Below are 22,478 nucleotides of genomic sequence, written 5' to 3'. Positions count from 1 at the left end.
GCACACACATATGTGAGCATCTTACTCGGGCAGTGCTGTGTGCAGATCCTCCCTTGCTGACCAGGAGTCTAACAACATCCAGGTTGTTGTGATGGACGGCCACATGAAGGGGTGTCAGACCGTTCTGTTAAACACACACACACACACACACATGTGCACATGTATAAAGCCACAAACACACACAAAAACATGTATATATGAAACACATACAGTAAAGCTGATATCTTCCCAGGAGTAATTTTTTGTGTACTTCAGATTGCCTCACCTTCCCAGCTGCGTTAGGGTTGGCCCCTCTCTCCAGAAGGAGCTCGGCCACGTCCACCTTCCCATATTTAGAGGCCACGTGGAGGGGAGTGAAGCCTTTCTGCTCAAAAGAAAATGCTTGTCATTATTGTGTATCATACTCACTGTCGCTGGACGGAAAACACAGACGGGCTGGTTTTCTCTTTAATTCTCATGCAGTTTAGAAAACATGCATTTATATTAACACCCAACTTTATTAACTCTATTTTGGAGAGTTCCAAAAATACAAATGTTCAATAAATGAGTGTAATACTGATCTTCAAGCTCAATATAAAACATGTTTGCCTTGACTAGAGCAGTGCCTAATGTAGGACCGGCTCAGTTGAGGCTGGAATCGTCTTGCACTGATAGAGCATTAATGCCTACGAAACCATTTTTTCCTCTACCTTTGTCATCTTGGTCTGCTGTGCCCCAGCATCCAACAAGATTCGGATAGTGTGGATATGTCCTTCTCGTGCAGAGATGTGTAAGGGCGTGTGGCCTGCAGTGGTAGCCGAGTCGGGGCTGGCCTTGTGCTCAAGAAGCAACTTGACGAGCTCCTTGTGGCCCATGCGGGCCGCACAGTGTAGAGGTGTCTGGTCGTCCTGGGCACAAAGAGAAAGAGGTCAATTTAAGTTTTGAACAGGGAAATGGATATCATTAAGTAGTGGGGTAATGATTAACAATACCACCCGGCTTTATTAAACTTGTTGTGCCGTTTGTTGGGATGACTAAATCAAGACTACACGGCTCGTACCTTAGCCTTAGCGTCCGCTTGTGCCGTGTTCTGCAGCAGGAACTGAGCAACTTCACAGTGTCCTGCTCTGGAGGCCATGTGGAGGGGAGTCTCCACTTTCTGGTGTAGATGAATAAAGGTCAACCAGGTCATTTAAATTACATAATCGTACGCCACTTGCATGTATGTAACTGAGATTTTCGAGCCATTAGTCAATTACATATTGCTGAAAAAGGAGTTTCTCACCACATTGGAAGCATTAGGCGAAGCCCCTCTCTTGAGCAGGTTCTTTACTATGTTCAGATGACCCATGAATGCTGCTACATGAAGAGGAGTGAGACCAGACTGCACACATACAACAACAACAACAACAAAAAACACAGACAGAGAAGGTCACCAAGGCTCATGAATGGCACTCGGGTGAAAACTTGACTGTACTTCAAAGGAGTGGCTAATTGTTCATTTTCAGAGCCGGTCCCTGGTGGGCACATGGGCTCACCTCTGTGACAGCTTCTAGGGAAGCAGAGTGCTTAAGCAGCAGGTCCATGGACCGCATGTGGTTCTTCTTGCAGGCAATATGGAGAGGTGTGAAGCCATTCTGGAAACACAGAGGAAACAGTTCAAGTCCTGAAGCCACAATCACTTTATACCTATTGATCCATAGATTGTTCAGATTTCTTTTTTTATCATAGTTGTCTCCCTACAGTGATGGTGAGTGTCTGATGTCGTGCACTGCTAAACCAATACAGACTGAAACACTGAAGCCGGCATTAAAGATTGGCTTTCCTTTTAAGTTTTTATCATGATAGATGAATACATTACACCTATCAAATGAACAAAATGAATCATTGCATTTATTTCCTCGCAACGTGAAGATCACTGTGACCATCTTGATTGATGGATAACTTCTTATATTACAAAGTCATCGAAACATCGAACAAAAAGTTCGGAAATGAGTGTTTGGTCGATTATTTATCTGTTGTAACTATGTGTTCCGGTGCCCCGTTTGTAAGGAACATGGATTTCTGGGATGAGCAGCACAGCTGAGTATGTGGGTTGCGCCTATATGAAAAAGAGGCTTGTCTTCATTGGAGGCAATCTCAATGCAGAGAGATATCGAGATGAGATTCTGCAACCAGTAGCAATCCCATCTCTCCACAGTCTGGGACCGAACTCCATCCTCTAAGTCTCCAAGACGATAACGCTCGCCCCCACAGAGCGGTTTATCAGAGACTACCTCCAGAATGTGGGAGTGGAGAGGATGGAATGGACTGCCAACAGTCCTGACCTCAACCCAATTGAACACTTGTGGGACCAACTGTTCGTGCTAGTGACCAACACAACCACGTTGGCTGACTTGCGACAAATCTACCAAACACAAATTTCCGAACTTTTTGTTCGATGTTAAAAACAAAAAAAGAAACCTACCAGAGCTCGTGCATTGGCTTTGGCCCCCTTGTCCAGTAGGACTTTGGCCATCCGATGGTGACCACAGTGGGCTGCTACATGAAGAGGGGTTAAATGGTCCAGCGTCATATCATCGATCTCAGCGTTGTACTGCAGTAGCTGCCTGACACAGTCCATGTGATCCCCCTGAGCTGACATGTGGATGGGGGACAGACCGTTCTGTAGGATGGAAAGAATGGGACGCAGACAGGTTTCTAGCAAGTTGGCTTAATACGCAGATTTTCTGTTGGCCTTGGGAACATTATTTGTCATAAAATATGGAATCTCACACTCGGTAATAAGATAGCGATTCACAAAAATCAGAATTGAACAGTACACCCTGATGATCATTGCTGATAATACAGCCTCTACCTTGGTCTTAGCCTGGATGGGAGCGCCGTGTTCCAGCAGGAGCTCAATGATGCGAACATGGCCATTCCTGGCTGCACAGTGGAGAGGAGTCAGCTCATCCTACAAAAGAGAGCGAGACAGAGGAGAGAAATTGGAAATGTGTTAAAAATGACAAAAGAGACAGAAGTGAGTAAATCAGCAGGGAGGAAGACAGATGGAGGAAATAGATATTTGGAAGGCGCCGGGCATGCATAAGTGACACAATGCCAGAGCAGACTGGAGCTGAGCAGTACGCTACCTTAGTTACGGCATCAATCTGTGCTCCTCTGTCCAGCAGTAGTCTGACCATCATGGTATTGCCCCTCCTGCAGGCGATATGAAGGGGTGTGATGCCGTTCTAGAGAAGTAGCGAGAAATAAGTTAGTTGTAGTCATCAACACGTATTCTTTTCAGAGGTCACTTTTGGTCGTGCAGCGGAGAGAAACGGACCTTGGGGGTGAAGTTTACATTGGCTCCTCTGTTCAGCAGCAGCTGGGCTACGCTCATGTTCTCATAATGGGCTGCAATATGGAGCGGTGTGAAGCCAGTCTACAGAGAAAGTGTGAGATTGAAGTATAAATAAGAATAAATCCAATCTATTTATATCAATTAAAAAAAAAAAACAAGGTTACAACAAGGCGCATGACACAGATTAAAGAAAGAATACAGTTCGATTCAATTTAGAGAACAGTCAGACAACAGCCCAAATGATTGCATAACTGTGGGTTTTGAAGATTCTTTTTCATAATGAACGGTGTTTTTTCTTTGAACAGTGACCTGTCTCACTTTAGTATTCGCTTGGAGAGTTTTCTTTTCATTTATGGAAAATACATTGTAACGGGACAATATTTTGATGATGAAAGCATTTTGGTTTCTATTTGTAGTTGAAGTACTGTTGACCAATCATGTTAGAGCGAGCTTTGGTTGAACCCAGGTAAAAAAGGCAAATGAGGCAGAAAGCATTGGCCGAAACACAATCTCTGAACCCACCGGCTATCGTCTGACGACAATCTAGCTTTTACTTAGCTCTTTTAAGAAAAGTTGTCTCGGTTCATATGCAGATATCTGTTTATAGAGACTAGCCGTAGACGCCGTCTCTCAGCTGCAACTCCGTACTCGCAACTCAAGTTGCCAATCGGACAGTAAACAATGACCGGCACACGGAAGAGGAAGTCTTGGGCAACTCAGCAACCCCCAACATATTGTCCTTTGCCCCCAAGGCCGACAGGTTTGGAGATTGCATTTTGGCTGATTGTATTATCATTGTCCACTGAGTAAAACCTTCACGGCAGTACACACAATCTCAGCGAGCGCATACCTTGCTGAGAACATCAGCATTCGGATCGTTCTGGAGGAGCACCGCGGCGGTGCGCGTGTCGTCGTTTCGTGCGGCGATGTGCAATGCGGGGAGGCGCACCTTGCCCTTGGTGCCGTAGTTGATGAGCAGGGCCACAACATTTTCGTGGCCCTGCTGGAGGGCTACTGCCAGAGGGGTGAAGCCGTCCTGCGAGAGGGGACAGCGGGTGAGAGAGAGCAGAGAGATGACAGAAAAAGTACACACACACACACACACACAAACATATATCTTTTTCCATAACTGTGTTTTCACGTACCTCGGTTGGGAGACTCTGATTGGCACCGTTCTCGAGCAGGAACTTCACCACCTCTAAGTGATTCTCCTGCGCTGCCATGTAGAGAGGACTGAACCCTTTCTGTAAGGTCATGAATATGTTTTGCATAGTTTCATATATATACACACAAACACACAATAACTTGGGCCCATATTACAATATTACAAGACACATCCTCATGCATACATACAGGGATTTATGTCTCAGTTGACCTGAGCAATACAAATTGAACAAGTGTTTGTCTTTACAAGAACACACAGTCCTTGTATGCAAAGACACACTGTTCAGCGCAGGAATACAGATGCATACACGCAGACTTGGCACACTCTTCTCTCGCTCAAAGCTCGCGGTGACTCACGTGCGACTGGGCATTCACGTTGGCACCATAGTTGACGAGCTCAGCCACCACTCTCTCCTGCCCTGCCAGCGCTGCGATATGGAGAGCCGTGTTCCCTTTCTGGAGGTCACACACACACGCGTCGACACACACACGCACAAAACCACATGGAAAGAGAGAGAGAGAGAGAGAGAGAGAGAGAGAGAGGAAAATTAGAGTGAACCAGAAGAGAATGATTGCAACAGAATGGCCTAGATCTCTACACTTAGAACTCGACAGTGAAATACATCTAGTGTTTTGTAATTGTCCGGTATATAAGCAAAAAAATGTGACGATGAAAGAGGCAAACCTCAAACTTCTCTGTCCCTGATGCTAAAGAAAACCAAACTATTATAAGTTATTAAATTCAGATGTTACAGTTCAGGTGGCAAAACATGATCTTAACACCTGGTCATTGCAGGTAACCTGTAGTATATTTGCCTGTATTGCATTTATTATATATATATATATCATATATTTTTAAGACTCATATTTTTACACAGTTTCCTTATGGATGCTATAGTTGCAGTGGAGCTGAATTAGCTCAGAGCTTAGTTTAAGTTTAGAAAAGTGTCGGGAAGGTGTGACAGTAAAAGTGCTTTATTCATTTCAGTTCAGCTTGAAATGCTACTTCAGGTGAGTGAGCGTACGGAGGAACACGGTACCTTGGTGGTGGCTTCCAGCTCAATGCCAGAGTGCAGTAGATTCAGGACCATTTTGACGTGCCCTTCTTTAGAGGCCAGGTGTAACCCGTTCAGACCATTCTTAGGGAGAAGACAAAGAGATTTAGTCACATATAGATAGACATAAACGTAGAGGATACGATATTCTCTGAAAGAGCTATCACCATAGAAAACTCTTGAACTTCGGATTAAACACACAGTGTCGTATCATATTTTAACGTTTTAGTCATACAGACGTATGATAATCCCGTTCATAATCAGGATTCCTATAATCCCAGTCCACATCTCTCAGGGCAATGTAATGAGTTGCAGCAAATTGTGTTCTTACTCAACACACATGCGAAGCAACACATTCTACCTTCTACAGATCTGTGGAACGATCTCTCAGAAATCTCCACACATCCTTGCCCTTCTTTGGTCTCGTCGTCTCCTTGGCCTCGTCGTCTCCTTGGTCTCATCATCTCCTTGGCCTCGTCGTCTCCTTGGCCTTGAATGATCACTGTGGTCTTAGCCCCAACCACTCACATAACATATCTCAAGACCATTCAGAATTGCCAAACACGCTATTAGCTCAGTGGTCTGGGACTGCTGGAATGTGTTTGACTCAGTTCTGGCAACATGAAAACCTGATGAGGCTGATGAGTAGGGAGAAGGCAGGGCAGCGACAGCAGACACCTGTTTTATCTCAACATTGTCCTTCTGTGTGTCCGATTGTCTTCTCTGGATGGCTGGCTCCATATTGTACTGGTAAAGTCGAAGCTGCGACCTGCCTGCTGTAACCAATCTGGCCACCAGGAGTCTCAGTTATCCACACTGCTCTCAGGCTTCCCATCACACTGCGGTGTCACGAAATTCAAACGGGTACCAAAGTCTCTCTGCGAGCATGCGCACAGTGACGGGGAAACAGTGTGTGTCAGTGGCAGTTACACACACCGTTAAATGCAAAGTGCCTGAACATCTGCTGCGCACACACTGGACTAAAAAGAAGAGACTGTGACATTCAGTTTGCTTTTCAACACAAATGAATATCACTTTCAATGCCTATTAACAGCCGCACCACAGACACCTACATGTGAATGATGTGCATTTATGTGTTACACAGACACAGACAGTAGCACAACAATGGTCGGTATTTAGACACCTGAATGACTGCAGGTAAAGACACACAGAGAGAGAGAGAGAGAGAGAGAGAGAGAGAGAGCACCAACAAGAGCCAGCAGGGCAGTAGGTATAGCAAGGTTGGTGCAGAAACACATAAATCAGTCATAAACAATACCCTTCTCTCAGTAAAGTGCCATCAATCTAATAGACACAAAAAAAGAAAGAAAAATCGGGGAGTGGGAAATGGAGGGAAATATTTCCTTTAGAGAATCAAATTAAGGGTCTTTAGAAATATAATTGATCACATGGTTGGGGGCATGGAATTAAATTATTGTAGACGATATCAATATTAATTATCTGGTTGATTACATTCTCAATAGACGTATGTTAAGGACCCTTGAACGTCGTGCAAAACGTTTCCGTCGATGTCAATCGTCTTCCATCGTCTGCGTCTCTCGTCTTCTGCGTCTCTCGTGCCGGTGTGCGAATACGCGCATCAATAGCACGCCACAGATTGCTGCGTTCAGTCCTTGATGCCCAGACTTCCATCTCGCTGACAGTGTTTTGTCTGCGTATAAAAAGCACTTGTCTCTTCATTTACCAAACATCACTCCCACTCCCCAGCCATCCCTAACACAACAACATAATGGCAAGCTGTGTGTGTGTGTGTCCAAAGCACACATATTCACTTTCACACACATGTCTCATGATATCCAGTCGCCTGCAGTTGGAGTGTTTTATGATCATGATGCAACGAGGTGTAAGCGACAATAGGGCAGAAGATTGAGGGGACTATAATCTAATATCCTTAATTATTCATGCACACCGCTTTACACAAGAGACAGAGAATCAGGAGGTCTAAGGAGTCGTGAATTTTTAAATTTTCCTTTTTGAGTCTTCTATCTTACATCCTTTGCTGATGCGGCAGAATGGCATTCAATTGAGAGAATGGTGAGATTATGTGTTGCATTCAAATCCCAAGTTCTTTTGAAGACGAAAACAAATTCTGTGCGGTGTGCTTTATCTTAGAGGGGTAAAATGAAGTTCATAAGTAACATTCTCATTTCATAATCCTGACCTTGTTACTTCAGGGAAAAGCCTTTTACTTTCCCACAGTGGGGTGACAAAGAAATGTTTTTGACAACGACAGTCTCTGCATTTTATCAAAGTAGAATTTGAGCTGATGTCAAACTCTCTGAATGTATTTACAGTACATATTCTACATTCATATGTTGAGAACAGAGTGTGGCAGGGTTCTTTATTCTTGAAATGTGTTGTCAGTATTATATCTAGTATATATCTTTGCCAAGAATATGAGACTTTTGGTTTATTGTGGCCCGAGCAAAAGGTGCGTCTTACTGGTCTGACAACAGGTGGCCCCCACCGATATTATGATGCAATATTTTATGCTCAGAACAAAAGGCAGCCAAAAGGCACTGAGCAATTTTTCCAATCGGCTCACCTGGCCATGAATTAATAAACTTGCGGTTGGTTTCCAGGAAAAGAGCTTATGAAGTGGAGTTAACGTCCCTGCTGTAGTATATCACGAAAAACATTTCCTCCAGACCGGCAACATTGGAAATTTCTCCTGAGTAACATTAACAGCTGCAATAAAGTGATCTTGCCTTGGTCTGCTGGTAATGTGGCTTAGCAGTATACTCTTTCATCCTAGACTTGCATGGTGGTTACTAGACCGCAGTATGTAGGTTTTTACAGAATGGATTTCGACTCCCCAAGACAACATGCATGGAGCATCCAGCTCCTGGCTTTTTAATGTGAATTAATCCACAAGTGCAAAAATACCGTAGCAATGTAGCCGCAAAGATCCCAAAGGGAAAACAACTAAAAAAGTCGTTTTGGATTAAGTGTGATTCCTACAACAGGTACTCTTTGTGTAGGCTGCCATTTTTGTTAAACACTGTAAGCCCAGTCATCACTCCTTCAATTCAAATCTGTGGCTCTTTTCTACTCCCACTGACACAACACATGGTCGAAAACAGCTTCTTGGATCGCTGTGCTGATGAGTTGAACGGAATGATCTTACTTGATTGGCTATGTTGATGCTGAGTCCATTCTTCAAGTGATCGTGAGCCTTGTCCAGGTTCCCTGAACGAGCCGCACGCAGGAAGCTGGTGGATGAGTCGGCCTGCAATGAAGACGGAGAGAACTGTTCAAAAAACACCAGAGAGGAGAGCATGCACGTGAATACAGATCAACACTATTTTACACACAACAAAAACATGTTATACACAAATCCATTCCTCCCACACCAACAGCACACACATTGCACATCTATGCCAACATCAACAGGTCTGAAATGTACACAAACACTTGCTCAACATCCACTGTTCCTCCAAGATATACTGCAAGTCCTGGATATCAGGATGTGGTTTCACTGAAAGCCACAGTCAGGTTACGTTTCTCAACCATTACAATAATATAACAATCACTTTAAGTCAAGGCTATGTGCAGGCAATGCGATACTACGTTCCCGGGCTCTCCTGTCCTCTGTTAGAGGCTAAAAAGGCTTCGCCCACACTGTGGAGTTTGGCAGGCGTTCATAGCCGGAGCACAGTCCGCCACGAGCTCCGCTGTCTGCCTGTCTGATCTCAGAGGGAAAGCTCCTGTGGTTTGTATCTCGGTGTGTGTGTGTGTGTGTGTGTCGGTATTTGTACGCCCACCTCTGAATTCATTCATCAGCCGATAGTGTAATACGGCTGACCTGCACAATGAGATGTTTCCAATGCCCTGAGGAGGAGATACAGAGCGCCGGCCCGTTCTCTTGACCCCCTGACCTCCCCTGTCAACGGCAACAATGTGTATCCGTTTGAGATGTTATTCTCAAGTGGTTAATGACACTGAATGGCTGAAAGATACGCCGGCCCTCTTCTGTGCAGATGCATAAGGAGCCGAATGTTGTTTGTTTGTGCACTAATGAATTGCTTTAGTTTTTTTTTCTAACAAGCAAATGATTATTTGGTCTTTCGACCGCCTCCTCCCCATCAACTCTTCCCTTTTCCTAAATCAACACCCTGCTTTTCCTTCCAATTTATTCCCATTATTTTCTGTTCACCTCTTTTCTCAAAACGTCTCAGGATTTCCTCCTCAGTCAAACTCCTTTACATTCAAATGAATTCGTTTGTAATATTAATGAATATTTCTTCTGACTTTTCATTTGACCACTCAGACTTTTTCGGTCTGCCTGGCTTTATATATACATTATGGATAAAGCACAGAATATAAATCTATATATTTGAATAGCTTACTCTGGCGCATTTAGGAATGTTTTATTAATGTGCACTGTCCCTAACCAAATGAAGCAATAAAGAAACAAAACACATATGCCAAAAAAAGTGGAATATTGTAAATGATCTTACTTTAAATAAACATAAAAGCAACCCATACAAATGAGTTCAATTTTATTAGAAAACAATTCGGTGAATTTTAAATAAAAGTAAATAAATAGAATTTAGTCCACCAGTATCCTTTTATGTGTTTCTTTCCCTGCGTGCCTCTATTTTATTCTCGTCCTGCAGCCCATAAATGTCTGAGAAGTGTATATTCACCATCTCATCTCTTTGCTTTGAACACGAGAGCTAGACATTACTCAGCCCGAGAGCGCTGGGAGACAGCACTTCAAACAGTCAGTGACAGGAGCCTCTCCAGCTTAACAACCCCTGGTGTTGGTACTGTGTGCTTTAGGTGTCTGTCACATTATGCAGAGATCATTAGGAATATTCTACAATTAAAGAAACTCGTATGTGAGAAGAAAATGTCTTCAGTACAACGTCTCGTTTGCTTCAATATCTATACATTTACATGATGTGTTCACTTGTTTTTCTGACTGTCGGTACCCTCACATTGCTTGTTTTAAAGCCAGTGTGACGAGTCATCCTCTTGAGTGTTCAGCTGTATATATTTCACAACTCCTTTTATATTTCTCTTCATCTGCGCTCATGATATACTGATCACAGCCTCCACCTGCATCCCCTGACTCCTCCCCCACTGCTTCATGAGCCAGTTCTCTATGTTCATTTATCATCATGAGTTTGTTGATGAGCGCTGGTCAATTTGAGTATGTGTGCCGGTGTGTGCTGGTGTGTGTGTGTGTGTGAGAGCCAACAACAGCATGAGCTATGAGCTGAAACTCATTCTTCACCAGCTCATGTTCATGTTGCTGTCAGGCTGGAATCCATTCTGCTCCCTGCTCCACTACCGTCCCTGCAGTTCCATTTCCCTCTTCTTGTTTTTTACCGTTCCCTCCATCCTTCCTTTCATTCTTCCCTCTGCAGAGATTAAGGCTGTGCATCCCATCCTGGACAGCTCACTGGATTTGTAGTCATCGTGCCGGTTACACCAAATAATTACTGAATTACTGAAACCCGTACTTTGCCTGTACCTGAATCCGATTTTTCCTCTCCCATTCTGACAATTTCCCCCTCTGTCTCTGATTCACACAATCTACTTTATATTCCCTTATTTATTAATACCATCACCCTTTTTGTTTGTAATATATGGATCAAATAACCCTGGGGAGGAAAGTTAGGCAGGGGTGTTAAAATAAATCATTGCCAATGTACATATCACTCTAATTTAAGGACTGTGTACTTTCCAAATATATTTACTGGGGTAGGCAGTTTTTTGGCAGAATTGGGCAAAAATGAATAACCTTTCAGGACTTTGTAATTCAAGTGGTAGCAATAGCCGTGAGCTAGCCACAGCCGGCTACAGTTAGCAGAAGGCTTAACTATTGGCAATGTTCTCTCTCTATCTCTGAAATGTTCGCTTGCATTGTCAGACTCCCTTTTTGATGAGATAAGAGTCCGGCTTTCACTGAAGGGACGTGGCTGCACTGGCAACAGCCAATAGGAACACCCGCTCTCTGAAATTAACTGTGATTGGCCAGAGCCTCCAATCATGAGCTAGATTTCTTAAAGCCTGAAAACAGAGCAATGAGGAGGTTCAGACGTCTAGCTTTCTCCCAGAACACTTAAAGTAAAATATGCTGAAAAGTTATTATGACATTTTTTTCGGGTGTATTTGTGACCTCAACGTGGAAATGTATGTTTGTATGTCCCATTATATCCCATCGTCTACTGCCTCGGGTGATTTATTTATCTATTTTATTTTAAATAAAGCGGTCAAGCTCATAAATTGTGTAGATAAGGGTTTGTAAGCCAGACGCAGCAAAGTGGGGACAATTGCCCTGTTGTAAGCCGTGTTTTCCAGTGATTATCCAATATGAACAATAACTAAGGTCAGTATACAGGTTGTGATACAAGTAAAGCAGAATTTGCCCGATCGAGAATAAGACATGGTCTTACAGATATCGACTGACTCACATGAGTAAAGTGGAAAGAAAACAGACATACATACCATCAGAGTGAACGCATGGCTAATCCAGGCGATCATCAATATTAAATGTTCATGGTCTGAATTGTAAATCAGCGCACAGCACATTCTACAAGTCAAAACTACAATACACAGAGGGGAGGAGACACGACACCACTGGGGAAGCACAAGTGAGCGGAACCAACTTGCCGGCAAGGTCACAACAACAACGGAGCAGTTTTCCTGAACACAACAACCACAAGGACACGAAAAGAAGCAACAGCAACACACGACTATCACCACAGTCAATCCAAGAACAAATACAATTGTGTACTAAGTTTTTAAATCAGACGTTTATCAAGAACGAAAATCTGCCAGTGGGGTCAGTTACTCTAATTTACCAAAATGTAAACTGAAATATTCAAGAATTCTACTGATTCTCGGGGTAAATGTCCGTCTTCTAATATCAGTAGAAGTATTCACTGGTCGTGTAAATACAAGACTTGAAAAAGCTGACGTTTTTTTTTTTTGCCATGCCTTTAAGAAACCCCACTGCAGCTGATGACGAGACACAGACAAAGTGTTGAGGAAATAAACAAAGTACACACAAGGGATGTAAACAAACATCATATTTACTCTGTTATTAAAGAGCCACATTCCTCAGGCTTCCGCCTCTCAGAACCCACAATACTGACCTGATGGACAAGTCTGCGCTGAACCATATGAGCCTAGAAGACAACACACACCAGCCAAGACAACACCAAGACAAGACCAGACCGTTAATGGCAGACATATGAACCCAAAAGATCAACATGTGAACTGGTTGAAATAAGACAAAAGGTTATTTAGCATCACCCAGATATTGCTCGGTATTGGTGTTACAAGTGTGTAGCTAAACCTTCAAGACTTGTGAGAATGAAATGACTCAAGACTATGACATCTTATAAACACACAGCCTGTATGACACTTGGTTAATACGTGATTAATGGTTTACATGATTCAATATACACATTCAATATACACACTGATCTAATGTTAGTTGAAACCTTTTAGGCTAATCAGTGAAATAATTTTTTAACATGCACATAATACAATATTGGCATATATTCCATATTTCATGACAATAGAACTTCATCTTTCAATCTCCATGTGGTATGTATCAAATCTATGCGCGCACATGGAGGGAATATAGATACATATCATACTTTTTTAATCCCCACTTTGTCGAAGAGAATCACAGTGAAATGCTTTTCCGACACAGATCTGATTGAACATCTTCACAAAGGAACACAGACTCATAAGCTTTATGCTGAGCCAAAAATAATCATGTCGACATGAAAAAAAAGGCCAGAAGAGGGGAGCGACTTCAGATGCTAATATACCGAATTGAAAGGAAAAAAAGGTTGACTCCATCGATTTCAGGTTTGCCGTTTCATAAGTGGTATCCGTGCCCTGCGATATTCCACATCTACATTTTGCACACAAAGCACACAGTGTGAAACAGACCCATTTGTGCACACACACACACGTGATGAAACACACACTAAATGGTCTGGCACAAATGGCAGAAACACAGGTTGACCGAAAAACAATTTCACACGATGACTAACACCTCATTCCGTCTAAAAACACAACATATGGCACTGAGGCACACACAACATCGGGTGATTATGTCAAAATATAAGCTGTTAAATAAGCTGTTGTTGGTGTATTTGTTTTTTTTACATTTGTATGACTGATTTAATGATGTGATAATGTGGAATAAGTGTTCATCAACATTGGAATATTGAAGGACTCATTTTATTGTCTTGGCTGTAGCGAGACCTTTAATTATTCATTTGATCGAGTATCAAATTTGCAGAAAGAGAAGAGGCTCAGTATAAAGGTATGCTTGAAAATACAGACAAGCATTACACTGTTGTATGTGTGCTGCTGACTTAGTGATATTGGTTTGTACCATTTTATCATAATAGCAGTAATAACTGTATCTTTTGTGAAAGTCTCTCGTTAATTTCTTCATAATTCTCATTGTTTATGTCAAGAACGGTTGTGGTTAATACGATGCAGGAGCGTTTTGACACATCTTCATCACAACATCACTCGCATCCGCATTGTTATAGTATTGACAAATGCACCCAGAGAATAGTCAATCCTCATATCTAACCAACAAATGATGAGTAATCATTTGCATGCCACACAAATGTAAATAAATGCATGTATTTACATCGTAATATTTGAGTACTTTAATTTAACTAAGGGACCTTTGAATTATAAACAATCTATTTATTACTACTAAAGCTGATTCCTAAGTGTGTCTATGTCTGCCGTCTGTAGTTTTGTAGGTTTGTAAATGTGAGTGTGTGTAGGAAGTTCAACACTGATGTTTTCACAGTCTAACATCAGAGAGATCGAGCTAGTAGAGTAGGTATAGTCTGCATGGTGCATATTTTGGGTGTATCGTGATGCATCCTGGTGGACAGTCAAGTGTAGAAAAAGAAAATGGTGGTTGTTTCTCATTGTGAGCATTAACACAAAATTCATTCATATGATGCTAAACATGCACATGAAGAAAATCACTACAAACACACAAGAGCACGCACGAACGCACACCGAAACCAAAAATAGCTGCATGTATGCACAGTATGTTCATGTTGGCACTAACAGGGAGGGAGATGGATCACAATAATGAACCCTCATGGGTTTAAACAAAGACCCACTTCTACCACAGATTCTCGAGCGACCTCACGCAAACACACATATGATGCAGAGTCGCACAGTAGAGGGTGGATTTACGCACAAAGCACAATGATTTGCAGGCTCTGACAGCAGCAAGCAGCGTAGTAGAAGCCTTGCAGGCCCCTGCTGTCAAGTCTATCTCACAGTGAGCACAACAATAATTAACAGACACCCATAACTCATCTAGCAAGCCATTTCTGGATTTTTCAGTACCCGCAGTGCTCATGTTTTTATCATAGGATGTTCTAGTGGGACATCAACCTCAAAGACTGGAAGTGTTAATGACATCGTCCAGCACAGATGCACAGAGAAAGGAACCTCTAAACCTGCTGAAACCCGCACAGTGCAGCACAGGAACACAGAATCTATCACTTTTGATATCACTGGTACCGTCTCTTGTTTCCCACTTTGTTCCGCATCTCTTCAAGCCATTCCCCAATTCCCTGTTAGGCCTCTAACTATAAATCATTGCCTTGGCAGGAAGGCCGGGAGTTAATGAAAAAAGGGCATTCAGTATAATCACGATGAAACATCAGATCTGGACCATCGGTGACGCTCACCGTAGCTATTTTTCACACACTACGCCTTCTGCCCTGAGACCTTCAGGTAAGGACGTGGAAGGATGTCAGCCTCCAGGAATAAATCCCACAGTCAGAAATAAATCGCCTCATTCTGACCTGTAAACTTTAAAACTTTCATCAGACACTGATCAGCGGTGTGTGTCACTGTCCATGGTGCTGAATCACGAATCGTGTGTCACTGCCCATGGTGCTGAATCACGAATCGGTGTCACTGTCCATGGTGCTGAATCACGAATTGTGTGTCACTGTCCATGGTGCTGAGTCAAGGAATGTGTCACTGTCCATGGTGCTGAATCACGAATCATGTGCCACTGTCCATGGTGCTGAGTCAAGGAATGTGTCACTGTCCATGGTGCTGAATCACGAATGTGTGTCACTGTCCATGGTGCTGAATCACGAATTGTCTGTCACTGCCCATGGTGCTGAATCACGAATGTGTGTCACTGTCCATGGTGCTGAATCACCAATTGTGTGTCACTGTGGTGCTGAATCACGAATGTGTGTCACTGTCCATGGTGCTGAATCACGAATCGCGTGTCACTGTCCATTAGGGGTGGGGGAAAAAATCGATACAGCATAGTATCGCGATAATTTGCGTGGTGATAGTGTATCGATACACAAACTGAAAACTTTATCTTATTAGATAAAACATGTTGACACAATTTTCCTTTGGGGACATCATTTGAAGTTGAAAAAAGTAATAAATCGCAATATAGGCCTATGTTATGGCAATACTCAGAATATCGCAGTATCGTGATAATATCGTATCGTGACCTAAGTATCGTGATAATATCGTATCGCGGGATCTCTGGTGATTCCCACCCCTAGTATTTAACATAATACTTGTGACAAACATAGAACATCAAAGAGTTCTTTTATCTGCCAGACATATTTGACATTGTGATTGGTAATAAATATGTCAATCTGAGGGATTTTAGAACAATGTCAAGTAAACCATTTGTGCATAAGATACTTAATTAGGTAGAGCTGCAACATGATAAATGATAGTATCCTCAATCCATAAATGAGGTTGTCATGATTTTATGTCACAGCCCAGGAAAGTGGAGATAATTTCAACAGCGAGTCTATGCCTGGCAAGATGAAGTCACAGCCCCGAGAATGAAAAATCAATAGAGTCCAGAAAGCTCCACAGAGTGGGAGTTGATCCAGTATTGATGGACGGATGGCAAAAGCGTATACAAGTGTAAGATGGTGCTCCACGAACACACAAGTAGAAGCACACCACCAAGACAAATTCAAAATGAAAAGAATGCATTTGATAGTCACAACCATTATTTTATCTTATTGTCATGCAAATCTAAGCGTCAAGACTCCCTTAAAAATAATTGGCTTGTTCAGAGAGGCGTATTAAAGCGGTGTGGCTTTTCGAAGCTCTTCAGATTGTTCAAAGAAAGATTTGATTTTTGTCTAACAAACCAGGGAGCACCAGCACCCCTCTTCCCTCGTGAAACAATGATGAGACACATCTTCAACGAGGATCTTCTTGTTGTCTGCTCTATCCCGGTGCTAAAACAGAGCATCTGAAATATTCACAGCTTCTGTCAGGCCACTGCTTCTGCAACCCATTACAGTCAAACGCCTGCTTTTCTATATATGGTTGGATGTTAGTTTTAAAAGGAACATCCAACACACACATATGCTGATAATTGGGCAATTATATGATGTGCAGGTTTAGATTCCATAAAGTCTGGGACACAAATGTAATGCAATACAAATAGCAGCACACAACCAAATGTCTACACACTTACAATACTCCTGCTTTTTTCTTGATGATGGCAATCAGGGATAGAAATGTGACACAGAATGCAGATTTATGGTCTCAATAATGACTTTACGACGACAGGAGAGCAACTTGAAATGATTTCATGTGTCAGAAAGCTTACAAATAATAATCACTATGGAAACAGAAGCAGGTATTGAAACTTCCAACAATCATCACCTCTTTCAGTGTCAAGCAGCCCAAAAGAAGCACTGTTACATCCTCCTCTAAAATACATAATTTACTCTTCTTCCATTTAACTTTCTAGTCCAAACCCTTCCACCGTCTCTTGAGAATAATCCACCAGACTGCAGATGTGCCGTACACACACGCACGGGGAAAGAAATAGCACATTTCTGTCTTTTTACCAAGTGATTTCTTTGCATTCAAGATTTGACCAGGTGACATGGGCATGGACATCCCCCCCCCCCGCATCTCTACGATTTCAATTTCAAGGTCCTGTTTCTGCCAACAGCACAGAAAAGAAGGGAGACACGAGAGAGAGAGAAAGAGAGCGAGAGCGAGAGGCACAATAAAGAAATGTGACACAGGGTGAGGCAGCCCTGAACTTCTCAATTCACAAGAACGTCTTCATTTGCTCAGCTACACATCACATCCACTCATTTCTCGTCATTACTCCTTTGACTTCTCTCTCACTCCTTCACCCTCGCGCATCTCTCGCAGCTTGGTGCAACCCCCCTCTCTCTTTCTCTCCCTCTCTCCCTCAACCTGCCATCCTCTCTTTCTCCTTTGATAACCTTTCAATATTCACGAGCACTGCAGAAATACTACTGGCAAAGCATGCTGGGTAGAGCTGGTTGCTTCTCTGGTTGCAGAAAGAAGCAGATTGTATAGAACTCTGTGAGAAAATGACCCCTTCTTCTCACTTAATTTATCACCTCAGTGAACACGGTACACATGAGTTTATGGTCTCAATCGCCAGTTTTAAGCCAGCATGATATTCATTTCGTAAATTATGATCCATTTAGAGTCAAATAGACCATAAAGCAGAGTATGCCTAAGGAAAAAATCCAAGATGGCGACGGCCGAAATTCAAGATGGCGACGGCCAAATCGACGAAGTCAAGGCTTCAAAACCGCAGTCCACAAACACAATGGATGACGTCACGATGACTACGTCCCCTTCTTATGTACAGTCTATGGTAGAGAGTGCAAGAAGTTAGCGGACTGCTGAGTGTTTCAATGCTCTCTCTCTGCTTCACAAAATCCCCATGTGTGTGCAAAGCCCCGCTATCAGTGAAACACCGAGATCAAAGGAGAGGTGACAGTAAATGACACGGTAAAGACTCTCTGAGCTGAAATGAAACGAGTGCATACACATTTTGCTTCTTTCTTTCAGGAGGGGCGGTGGGTTCCCCCAAGGCAATGGTAGAGAAAAAACTGTGGAGCCTCAGTTGAAGTATTTAAAAGTTTTCATTGTAAAATGAATTATATTTTGCGTCTGCATAGCATCTGCCAATAGGCCATCACAATAACGGTAGGCATAATAATATGTAAATTCCGTTCCAGGAGAGACCAGATTGAGACTTCTCTGCAATTAGTTGGAAAACAAATGTGTGTTTTTCGGTATCAGCACCAGCCAAAATGAGTTGGGAAATATCTGCATAACAGATATCGGCACAAATCCAATAACCTGCATCCTTACAAACCGTGCACTTAAAATAATACAATTAATATGTTCAGTTCAATGTGAGTAAAGGGGCATTTTTAATGGGTTAAAGTTGTTCATGAAAGGAGAAGATTGAAGCAAACTGGTAACTCATAAATGGTGCATTAAGACACTCAAATTCTGCAAAGAAGGAAGAAGGGGATAGACACGGCAGCAGGGAGCCACTATGTCTGACAGTCATGTGTGCATAAGTAATGCAAAGCACTCAGCTGCACTTGGTCAATGAACGCTGCACTAGCTCCCATATGTCCGATATGCAATCACTATGACAGGGGGAAGCTGCCAGCGGAGGGCGGGGCAAGAGTGATGGATAGAAAAGGAGAAGAAAGACAGGAAGGGCATACAGGAGAGAGGGGGTGTCTGATGGGAAGGTGTAGAGGACATAGAGGGTAATGATATAATGAATGAGTAAGAGGAAAAAAGGGGGGTAGGGAGGAGTGTGGAGGAGCTTAAAGGAGAAGAAGGAAATAGGAAGAACAGGTGAAAAGGACTGAATGTCTTTATATTGAAGCTGATCATTTTGAAAATGCTGTTTACATGAAAAAGGAGTTTATTAGGTTGTTTTTGCAAGTCAAACCTGAAAACACAGCAGGCACCTGAGATCACATAATAATACCATGGCATGTTAGATCATAGCCTCAGACTATTTTCCAACTTCTCCGCTTCAGGAGTTACATTGTTGAATATGCTGGCGTCAGTGTGCTTGAAAAGCAATAGCAGGAACAAATACGCTGGTGTGGACATGACTTTTACAGTGAAATAGAGAAGTGGAGGTCAGGTGTAAGTGAGAAGGATGGAGAGAAGAGGGGTGAAAGCCAACCGCGAGAGAAGGCATGTGTTAAAGCAATCTGTGTGTGTGTGTGTGTGTGTGTGTGTGTGTGTGATGGGAGAGATAATCTCCAACTGGGAGATTTTCTTTTTACTTGTAATTCCTCCACAGGAGGAGGTCAGAGGTCACGGTCGGCTACAGAGCAGCACCTCTCGGGCCTGTGGAGATGTGTTGTCTTGAAGCAAGGTCAGTGATTCCTGATAAGAGGGGACGAAGGGAGGTTTGCGTAGTCACTAGACCTCTCTCTACTCCAGTTTAAACTCAACGAGTCAGCACGTCCCCGTCCCCCCTGATCAAATCTGTCAAAGCAATGATTCAGCCTTTTAATACGGCCTGTGTATCAATCTACATGTCCGCATTGACCAAATATAAATCGGTATTTGCAGTACAGTCTATGGCTGCAGTGTTTCCCAAACTCTTTCTCTGGATTCGCGTTTTAAAAATGACAAACACTTGCTCCTACCATCTCAACATCACCTTATTATTATATTATTTTGAATAGGTTAACCAGCCATTTCAAAGAGATATCTGACACCCCAAAACTTTGCTGTATGCATGCGTTATAGAAAATATATACACATGTTAAACACTTTAGAAATGCAGTTAACGGGCTAACTATTTATAGTTCTTCTAGACAAATGTACGCTGACCTTTCATCTCAGAATAAATGTTGGCAAGAATTATCAGAACACTACGAACATTCAGGCTCCCTCGTGTGGCTTAAAAATGAACTGCAGATATAAACGTTAAATGAAAGACAATTGAAGAAATTCTCCAAATTTATTTGCCGACCCCAATCAAATCTCCTGCGACCCTCCTGTGGGTCCCAAAACCAGTCTTTGGGAACAACTATGGTCCATTCACCCGTCTATCAGTTGGTGAGTACGAGTATTGGCTGTTTGGATGGGGGTTTAGGAACCATGCCATCAATCATGCAATTCCCATCATACGAGCTACTTCTTTCTTTTTCTGGCTGACAAAAACACTGAATAAATAGACACACAATTTACGTACACAGAAGTTCTCTCTTTCTCACACACACACACACACACACAGTTAAAATCACTCTCACCCTCTGCACTGCTGTCTCAGTAGACAACGGTTGTAACACTTCCTGTTTCAGCGCTGTCAGTTCATCACTTCACCCTCCCCCATCCATCTGTCGTCTGTTCATTTGGAGGTGTTCTCAGTAAGACTGAGGTCATTGCCATTACCTTTGTTGCATCCAGTCTGAGGATATTTCACTGTGCGTTGGCAAAATCTTACGTATTCTATCTGATGGTTTTATTTCTGCAAAAGCCTACTTGTGTGCACAACATTTTAGTAACCAACTAGTGGCAATATACAAAAAAATGCTTATTGCACAATAGCAGAGATATGTATATGGCATACTAGGATCACTTTTAAAAAGCTCAGTGGGCAAGGAGTTTATTGTTCTTATACAGTGATCGTTATTTCTGTTCCTCTATTATGAACTGACATCAAATGTAATAAATATCGTGCCTGTGAAGAGCATTGTTAAAACATACATCTGTAAACTTTATGTAAAACCCTTGAGCCCTAAAACTGTATGATGCTCTCAGCTTGACTGATCATAGATATATCTCTGAACGTCTGGCAAATAAAAGAGATCAAGCCATGTTTTGTAAATAACTACAGTAGTATTCATCATTTTTACCCTGTATGCTAATTACTACTGAGTCACAATGAACGGCAATTTGTTTTCATGCAATAAAATAGAACATTTGACAGAGAAAAATGCCAAATTGCACAGGTGCATAACTAAATAAAGAAAATAGTTCATCTCAAGTGAAATAAAGTATAGATACCAACAAGTAAGTTGACCACAAAACTCATCAGTCACCGTAAGATCACTGCAGTATGACTCAGTAGTTGATGGCACAGTTGGACGTTAGATGACAGAGTATCTGTGATCGTGGCCTGGGAGGAGATCGATGGGAGAGAGGGGGGGGGGGGGGGGGGTCAGGGGGGGATAGGGAGCTGCTGCCCTATCGTGACGTTGACTGACTGACTACCAAATCACTTGTGTCATGAATCAGGGCTCTGGATCTGACACAGACTAACTCACAAGAGCACGCTGACAGGCGCAAGACACATCGAAACGCACACTCTCGACCTGCATGTGAATGCTGGTGCACACACACACAAAAAAAAAGCCAGATTTGAAAGATTTTATGAAAAAACACAAACACACGGACCTGTGGGCTCAATATTCATGTGCAGGCGTGTCGGCGTGGACATGCACCGTGACACCATGCTGCAAAACTGGCGGTCGCGGAAGCCGACATATGCTCCTCGCGGCAGGATGTAAAGACTCCAGCAAACGCGAGGAGGCACGAGTCAGCTGGCAATCAAGTCACAGGGCCGCCGCACGGACAGTGGTCGTGACCTCGCTCCTACCCACACAGTTTACTCAAAGTGCCGTTCGTGAGTACATGTTCTTCCTTCCCCCGTATCGCTCACTCTCTCGACACAGAGCAAATAACATGCACATAATTGCTTTGATATTTTTCAGAGTTGAAAAATCTTGACTGCGCAACATATCGTATGTCAGAGAGGAAGAAGCTGAGGGAACAGAGGGGTGATTTTTGCTTTTCGAGCACCAGTGTGAGAAGTGTTAATACACGGCATATGAATTAGCCGTGTTTACTGTATATCCATGTGTTTGTATATCTGTGCAAACATGTGGCAGCTGCATGTTGAGCGCGCCCCGCTGTGCATGTCTGTGTCAGTGACAGCGGGTCATCTCTAATCACCCAGTGGGTGCGGAGTCATAGCAGTAAGCCCCGTGCTGAGAGAGGGAGGGGTGCTCCATCAGCACGATGGAGGAAAAGTCACAAAGGACGAATGCGAGATGAACTGGAAG

At 42.8% G+C, this 22,478-nt stretch overlaps 1 protein-coding gene across 1 annotated transcript in view; it reads right to left on the bottom strand.

Annotated features, from left to right (window-relative positions):
- The window catches only part of ank1b (ankyrin 1, erythrocytic b), a gene marked incomplete at both ends in the record, with an annotated part of 59,451 nt that overhangs the window by 22,678 nt on the left and 14,295 nt on the right, over nt 1–22,478 (bottom strand). The window contains 15 exons of the mRNA XM_079288903.1: nt 26–124; nt 266–364; nt 690–887; nt 1,040–1,138; nt 1,265–1,363; nt 1,518–1,616; nt 2,447–2,644; nt 2,837–2,935; nt 3,114–3,212; nt 3,305–3,403; nt 4,173–4,358; nt 4,468–4,566; nt 4,844–4,942; nt 5,527–5,625; nt 8,690–8,791. Of these exons, the coding sequence (XP_079145029.1) occupies nt 26–124; nt 266–364; nt 690–887; nt 1,040–1,138; nt 1,265–1,363; nt 1,518–1,616; nt 2,447–2,644; nt 2,837–2,935; nt 3,114–3,212; nt 3,305–3,403; nt 4,173–4,358; nt 4,468–4,566; nt 4,844–4,942; nt 5,527–5,625; nt 8,690–8,791 (1,773 nt within the window). The remainder of the gene's footprint in view (nt 1–25; nt 125–265; nt 365–689; nt 888–1,039; nt 1,139–1,264; nt 1,364–1,517; nt 1,617–2,446; nt 2,645–2,836; nt 2,936–3,113; nt 3,213–3,304; nt 3,404–4,172; nt 4,359–4,467; nt 4,567–4,843; nt 4,943–5,526; nt 5,626–8,689; nt 8,792–22,478) is intronic.

Source organism: Melanostigma gelatinosum (genome assembly GCF_949748355.1).
Source record: "Melanostigma gelatinosum genome assembly, chromosome: 18".
Classification (NCBI taxonomy): domain Eukaryota; kingdom Metazoa; phylum Chordata; class Actinopteri; order Perciformes; family Zoarcidae; genus Melanostigma; species Melanostigma gelatinosum.
The sequence above is the reverse complement of the archived record's forward strand: the minus strand, read 5'-3'. Positions and strand labels throughout refer to the sequence as shown.